The 7,437-nt window shown below is 50.3% G+C and overlaps 1 protein-coding gene across 1 annotated transcript; it reads left to right on the top strand.

Annotated features, from left to right (window-relative positions):
• The first annotated feature begins 500 nt into the window (after positions 1-500).
• On the top strand, positions 501-7,033 carry UBL5 (ubiquitin like 5). Its single transcript, XM_074530168.1, has 5 exons — positions 501-635; positions 3,009-3,066; positions 5,112-5,195; positions 5,405-5,442; positions 6,799-7,033. The coding sequence occupies exons 2-5, from the start codon at positions 3,011-3,013 to the stop codon at positions 6,840-6,842; spliced, it is 222 nt and encodes a 73-aa protein (XP_074386269.1). The 5' UTR covers positions 501-635; positions 3,009-3,010; the 3' UTR covers positions 6,843-7,033.
• The last annotated feature ends 404 nt before the right edge of the window (positions 7,034-7,437 follow it).

The following is a 7,437-nucleotide window of genomic DNA, read 5'->3' as shown; positions in this document are numbered from 1 at the left end:
TGAGGATTTGGGGAGACCAAGGGCGGTTTTAGGGCAGATTTAGGCGATTTTGTGGGGATTTTAGGGCAGATTTAGGGCAGAATTGGGGAGGATTTGGGGGATTTTGAGGGGATTTGGGGGGATTTACGGTGAATTTTGGGAAGATTTGGGGGATTTAGGGCAGATTTGGGGACGATTTGGGAGATTTTGGGGGGATTTAGGGAAGATTTGGGGCGGATTGGGGGGGATTTGGAGGATTTAGGGCGGATTTGGGGAGAACTTGGGGGGTTTTGGGGATGTTTTGGGGGATTTAGAGCGGATTTGGGGGATTTGGGGGGATTCAGCGCAGATTTGAGGTGGAAATTCCCCCCGTGTGGTCGGGATGAGACTCTGCAGCCGCTTTTGCTCAAACCGAAAAAGAAAAAAAAAACCAACTTGGGGGAGAAAACTTTAATAAATTTAAAAACATTCTCAACTTATAAACTTCAATACATTTACAAACATTCTGAATTTATAAACTTTAACAAATTCCCCAGGCCTTCCCCTCAGGCCCCGCCGCCATCTTGGGCGCGGACAGTGACGCCACTTCCGGCGCGTCTCTGTGACGTCAGCCCCGGTTCCGGCGCGGCTGTGGCGGAGCGAGGAGGCCCCGGGAGGTACCGGGGGGGATTTGGGGGTCCCGGCGGCGATTTTGGGGGTCCCGGGGGGGTTTTGGGATCCCGGCGGCGATTTTGGGGTCCCGGGGGCGATTTTGGGGTCCCTGAGGGGTTGGGAGGGAGCGGGGCCCGTTCTGAGGCGGCCCCGGCGGTCCCGGGGGTGGAACCGGAGCTTTTCCCGTTTCGCTGCCTCCGTTACCGACCCCGCTCCCTTTTCCCCTTTTCTTTCTCTTCCCGTCCCTTTTTCCTCCTCTTTTCCTCCCGTTTTTCCTTTTTTTCTCCCTTTTCTCTTTTTCTTATTTCCCTTTTTTTTTTTCCTTTTCCCTTTTTCCCCCTTTTTCTCCTCCTCCTCCCTTTTTATTTCGGTTTCCATTTTTTCCCTTTTTTCCCTTTCTCATTTTCCTTCCCCTTTCTCTCCCCTTTGCTCCCGGTTTTCCATTTTTTCCTCTTTTTTCCCTTTTTCCCCTTTTTCCTCTTTATTCCCTTTTCCTTTTTCCCTCTTTTCTCATTTTCCTTTTCTTCCTTCCTCTCTCTCTTTCCCCTTTTCCCTTTCTTTCCCTTTTCCTTCTGTTTTTTCCTTTTTCTCCTTCCCCTTTTTCTTCCTCCTTTTTCCCCTTTTTGCTCTTTTTTTCTCATTTTTCCTATTCCCCACATTTCCAATTTCCCTTTTTCCTCCTTTTCTCCCTTTTTCTCCCCTTTTTCCCCCTTTTCTCCTTTTCCATTTTCCCCCCTTTCTCCTTTTTTGCTCTTTTTTCTCCTTTTTCCCATTCCCCCATTTCCCCATTCCCATTATCCTCTTTTCCCTCAATTTCCCCCCTTTTTTCCCTCAATTCCTTCCCCACTTTTTTTCCCTTTTCCCCATTTTTTCCCATTCCTCCTGTTCCTTATTCCCATATTCCCATTTCTCCTTTCCCCCTTTTCCCCCATTTCCATTCTCCCCCTTTTCCCATATTCCCATTTCCTCTTTTTCCTTCATTCCCCTTTCCTATTTCCCCCTTTTTTCCCTTTTTTCCCCTTTTTTCCCCATTTCCTTTTCCCATTTCCCATTTCCCCCTTTTATCCCTGGTTTTCCCCCTTTTTCCAATTTCCCCTTTTTCCCCATTTCCCCTTTCTTCTTCATCTTTTCCCCATTCCCATTTCCCATATTCCCATTCCAATTTCCCCTTTTTCCTGTTTTTCCCCTTTTTTCCCTTCCTCCCCTTTATTTCCCTGTTTTTTCCCATATTCTCATTTCCCCTTTCTCCTTTTCCCCATTCCCTTTGTCCCCTTTTTCCCCCATTCCCATTTCCCATATTTTGTTTTCCCCTTTTCTCCTTTTTTCTCCTTTTCCCCCATTTTCCCATTTCCCTTTTTCCTCCCTTTTTCCCCATTCCCTCTTTTTCCCCTTTTCCATTTCCCATTCTCATTTCCCCATTTCCCTTCCCATTTCTCATTTCCCTTTTTTCCCTTTTCTTTCCCTTTTCCCCCATTCCCATTTCCCTCTTTTTTCTCATTTTCCTGCATTTCCATTTCCCATTCCCATTCCCCCCCAATTCCCATTTCCCATATTCCCATTCTCATTTCCCTTTTTCCCATTTTCCCCCATTTCCCCAATTCCCTTATTACCCCCTTTCCCCCCATTTTTCCCCTTTTTTCCCTTCCCCCTTTTTCTTATTTTTGCCCTTTTTTCCCCTTTTCACCCCATTTTCCCCTTTCTCCCCCTTTTTCCCCTTTTCCCTCTTTATCTCCAAATTCTCATTTCCCATTTTTTCCCCCTTTCCCCCCCTTTTCCCCTTTTTATCCTTTTCTAACTTTTCCCCTTTTCCCCCATATTCTCATTTTCCCTTTTTCCCCCTTCTCCCACTTTTATCCCACCTGTATCCCCTTTTTCCCTTTTCTCCCTTTTTTCCCTTTCTTCCCATTTCCCATCCCCATTTCTTGTTTTTCCCCTTTTTCCCCATTTCCCTCCTTTCCCTCAATTTCCCCCCTTTTTTCCCATATTCCCATTTCCCTTTTCCCCCCTTTTTCTCCCTTTTCCCCCATTCTCCATTCCCATTCCCATTCCCTTTTTTTCCCTTTTCCCCATTTTTCCCCTTTTTTTCTTTTCCCTTTTTCCCCTTTTCTCCCTTTCTTTCTTTTCTCCCTTTTCCCCCTTTTCTTTCCCTTTTTCCCCCATTTCCCCCTTTTTACCCTTTTCCCCTTTCCCATATTCCCATTCTCATTTCCCCTTTTTCCCATTTTTCCCCCATTTCTCATCCCCATTTCTCCCATTCCCTTATCCCCCCCTTTCTCCCTTTTCCCCCATCTTTTCCTCATTTTCCCCCCTTTCCCCTTGTTTACCATTTTCCCTTTTTTTCCCATTTTTTTCCCATTTTTTTCTCATTTTTTCCCCAGCCATGATCGAGGTCGTGTGCAACGACCGCCTGGGCAAGAAGGTTCGGGTGAAATGCAAATATCCCACCCAGCTGGGGGATTTGGGGGGAATTTGGGGGATTTGGGGTGTTCTGGGGGGATTTTGGAGCGATTTGGGGGAATTTTGGGGAGGTTTTAGGGGGATTTAGGGGTGGATTTGAGGGATTTTGGGGTGAATTTGGGGAGGTTTTAGGGCTGTTTTGGGGGGGATTTGGGGAGGTTTTGGGGGGTTTGCAGAGGTTTTGGGGAGGTCTGGGGGGATTTGGGGAAGTTTTAGGGGGATTTAGGGGAGGATTTGAGGGGATTTAGGGGTGTTTTGGGGGAATTTGGGGTTTTGGGGAGGTTTTAGGGGGATTTGGGGAGGTTTTGGGGGTGTTCTGGGGGGAATTTGGTGTTTTGGGGTCTTTTGGGGAGGTCTGGGGGGATTTGGGGAGGTTTTAGGGGGATTTAGGGGTGGATTTGGGGGGATTTTGGGGTGAATTTGAGGGGATTTAGGGGTATTTTGGGGGGATTTTGGGTTTTGGGGTTGTTCTGGGGTAGATTTGGGGTTTTTGGGGTGTTCTGAGAAGGTTTTGGGGGGATTTGGGGAGCTTTTGGGGGTGTTCTGGAAGAGATTTGGGATTTTGGGGAGGTTTTGGGGGATTTAGGGTGAATTTGAGGGGATTTTGGGGGGATTCGGGGTGGTTTTGGGGGTATTCCAGGGGGGATTTGGGATTTTGGGGAGGTTTTGGGGGATTTCGGGGTGTTCTGGGGTAAATTTGGGGTTTTGAGGAGGTTTTGGGGGAATTTGGGGTGGATTTGAGGGGATTTTGGGGGGATTTGGGGAGGTTTTGGGGGTGTTCTGGGGAGGGATATGAGGTTTGTGGGTTTTGGGATTTGGAGATGTTTTGGGAGGTTTTGGGGGATTTGAGGTTTTGGGAGGTTTTGGGGGATTTGGGGATGATCTGGGGGAATTTGGGGAGGTTTTAGGGGGATTGGGGTGGGTTTGGAGGTTTTGGGGTGGTTTTTGGGTGGATTTAGAAGATTTCGGGGTGGTTTTGGGGTGGTTTAGAGGATTTTGGGGTTGTTTGGGGGCATTTTGGAGGATTTTGGAGGCAGTTTTGGGGGGTGTTTTGGGATCTTTTTGGGGGTGCTTTGAGGCAGATTTTAGGGTGGTTTTGAAGGATTTTGGGGTTGTTTGGGGGGTTTTGGGGGCAATTTGAAGGATTTTTGAGGCAGTTTTCGGGTGTGTTTTGGGGTTGTGTTGGGACAGATTTTGGGGTGGTTTGGGGCAGTTTTGGGGACGTTTTGGAGGATTTTGGGGTTGTTTTGGGGCAGTTTTAGGGCAGTTTTGGTGGGGTGGATCTGGAAGATTTTGGGGCAGGTTTGGGGGCAGTTTTGGAGGATTTTGGAGTTGTTTTGGGGCAGTTTTGGGGGTTGTTTTGGGGGAGTTTTAGGGTTTGTTTTGGGGCAGTTTTATGGGCATTTTGGAGGATTTTGGGGTGTTCTGGGTGTGTTTTTGGGGTGTGTTTGGGCTGGTTTTGGGGGATTTTGGGAGCAGTTTTGAGGCAATTTTGGGGTTGTTTTGAGGCAATTTTGGGGTTGTTTTGGGGCAGTTTTGGTGGGGTGGATCTGGAAGATTTTGGGGCAGGTTTTGGGGGCAGTTTAGGAGGATTTTGGGGTTGTTTGGGGGTAGTTTTAGGGTTGTTTTGGGGGCAATTTGGGGCAGTTTTGAGGGCAATTTTGGGGTTGTTTTGGGGTGGTTTTGGGGCAATTTTGGGGTGTTCTGGGTGTGTTTTTGGGGTGTGTTTGGGCTGGTTTTGGGGTGGTTTTGGAGGATTTTGGGGTTGTTTTGGGGTGGTTTTCAGGCAGTTTTGGGGGCCATTTTGGGGTGGTTTTAGGGTTATTTTGGGGTGGTTTTGGGGCCATTTTGGGGCAGTTTTGAGGGCAATTTTGGGGTGGTTTTGGGGCCAATTTTGGGGTGGTTTTCAGGCAGTTTTGGGGTGTTTTTAGGGGCCATTTTGGGGTGGTTTTAGGGTTGTTTTGGGGCAGTTTTGGGGCGGTTTTGGGGTCCCTGTTTCCCCTTTTTCCTTGACGCCGGCGCAGCCCCGAGGACTCGATCCGGGACCTGAAGAAGCTGATAGCGGCACAGACCGGCACGCGCTGGGACAAGATCGTGCTCAAAAAATGGTCTGGGGGCACCTGGGGGGCACCTGGGGGGCACTGGGGGGGTTTGGGGTTCAGGATTGTCCTCCAGAAATGGTCTGGGGGCACCTGGGGGGGTTTGGGGGGTTCAGGATGGAGCCCCGGGGTTTTGGGGGGCCATGGGGGGGGGGTTCTGCCTGCTCTGGGGTTTTGGGGAGGGGGTGACGCCCCCCCCCCCACTCTGTGCCCCCCAGGTACACGATCTTCAAAGACCACGTCACGCTTGGGGACTGTATCCACCCAAACCTGACCCTAAAAACCCCCCAAAATCCACAGAACCCCAAAATCCTGACCCTAAAAACCCCCCAAAACCTGACCCCAAAAATCCCAACCCCAAACAGCCCACAGAACCCCAAAAACCCAACCCCAAAACCCAAAAACCTGACCCCAAAATCTCCCAGAAACCCTAAAAACCCAACCCCAGAACCCCAAAAACACCTGACCCCAAAATCCCACAGAACCCCAAACACCCCAAAACCACCCAGAACCCTTCCCCAAAATTCTTAAACCCCAAAAAAATCCCCAAACCCTCCAGCCCCAAACACCCCCAGAACCCCAAAAACCTGACCCTAAAAGCCCCCAAAACCCCCAAAACCTGACCCCAAAAAACCCAACCCCAAACACCCCACAGAACCCCAAAAACCCAACCCCAGAACCCCAAAAACACCTGACCCCAAAATCCCCCAGAACCCCAAAATCCCAATCCCAGAACCCAAAAACCCGACCCCAGAACCCCAAAAACACCTGACCCCAAACACCCCACAGAACCCCAAAAACCCAACCCCAAACACCCCAAAACCACCCAGAACCCTTCCCCAAAATTCTTACACCCCAAAAAAATCCCCAAACCCTCCAACCCCAAACACCCCCAGAACCCCAAAAAAAACCTGACCCCAAAATCTCCCAGAACCCCAAAACCCCCCAGAAGCTCTCCCCAAAATCCTTCAACCCCAATAACCTGACCCAAACACCCCAAAAACCCCCAAATCTTCTCCCTCAAATCCTTCAACCCCAAAACCCCTCAACCCCAAAACCCCAATCCCAAACCCTCCAGAACCTCTAAAACCCGAGCCCCAAAACCCCCCAGAAACCTCAGAACCCCCAAAATCCCCCAGAAACTCCCCTTAAAATCCTTCAACCCCAAACATCCCAAAAATCCCCAAATCCTCCAACCCCAAAAAACCCCAGAGCTCCTCCCCAAAATCCTTCAACCCCAAACACCGCAAACCTTCCAGAACCCCTAAAACCCGACCCCAAACCCCACAGAACCCCAAAAACCTGACCCCAAAACCCCCCAGAACCCCAAACACCTCAAAACCCCCCAGAACCCTTCCCCAAAATTCTTAAACCCCAAAAATCCCCAAACCCTCCAACCTCAAACACCCCCAGAACCCCAAAAACCTGACCCTAAAAACCCCCAGAACTCAAAAAAACCAACCCAAATCCCTCAGAACCCCAATATCCCCAGAACCCTTTCCCAAAACCCCTCAACCCCAAAAAACCTGACCCCAAAAACCCCCCGGACCCCAAAACCCCGACCCCAAACCCCCCAAGACCCCAAATTCATTTCCCTTGACGGCGCCTCCAGATGAGATCCACGACGGGATGAACCTGGAGCTCTACTACCAATAGAACCCACCAGTATAAACCAGTATAACCCAGTCCGGACCAGTGCAGCGCTCCCAGTACATCCCAGTACATCCCAGTCCATCCCAGTATATCCCAGTCCCCTCCCCCATTTCCGGCCCGGCCCCGTTTGTTGATCAATAAAGGCGATTTTGGGGCCTCCGGGCGATTTTTGGCATTTCCTGGCCACGTTCCAGCGCTTGTGTCGCGATTTTAAGGAGAAATCCTGGTCTTGTGTCGCGATATCGCGATTTGAGGCAACATTGGGGGGGTTGTGTCGCGATATCGCGATTTTAAGGCCACACCCGGAAGTTGTGTCGCGATATCGCGATTTTAAGGCCACATTGAGGGGTTGTGTGGCGGTATCGCGATTTTCTGCCGACGTATCGCGACGGAGATACCCGAGGCTGGGAACGCGGAGCTCCCGGCAGGGATAAACCCCTCGATTTGTGGGGATCGCCGGCGATACGGAGGAGAATCGGGACAGAGGCTCGGAGCAGGCGCTGCTCGGGGCAGCCCCGTCGTCATGGTAACGGTGGCTTTCCAATCAGGCGCCTCGCGGGGCAGCCCTGTCACCAGGGCAGCGGGGACCTTCCTTAGG

This window comes from Zonotrichia albicollis, chromosome 32, assembly GCF_047830755.1.
Source record: "Zonotrichia albicollis isolate bZonAlb1 chromosome 32, bZonAlb1.hap1, whole genome shotgun sequence".
NCBI classification, from domain to species: domain Eukaryota; kingdom Metazoa; phylum Chordata; class Aves; order Passeriformes; family Passerellidae; genus Zonotrichia; species Zonotrichia albicollis.
This window is presented reverse-complemented; position numbering and strand designations above follow the sequence as displayed.

What these genes read in the sequence shown, in the direction of transcription:
- UBL5 (XM_074530168.1), top strand. Translation starts at nt 3,011, where the DNA reads ATGATCGAGGTCGTGTGCAACGACCGCCTGGGCAAGAAGGTTCGGGTG. An exon ending in AAGGTTCGGGTGAAATGCAA is followed by an intron (nt 3,067 to 5,111) that starts ATATCCCACCCA and finishes ACGCCGGCGCAG; the next exon opens with CCCCGAGGACTCGATCCGGG. An exon ending in CCACGTCACGCTTGGGGACT is followed by an intron (nt 5,443 to 6,798) that starts GTATCCACCCAA and finishes CGGCGCCTCCAG; the next exon opens with ATGAGATCCACGACGGGATG.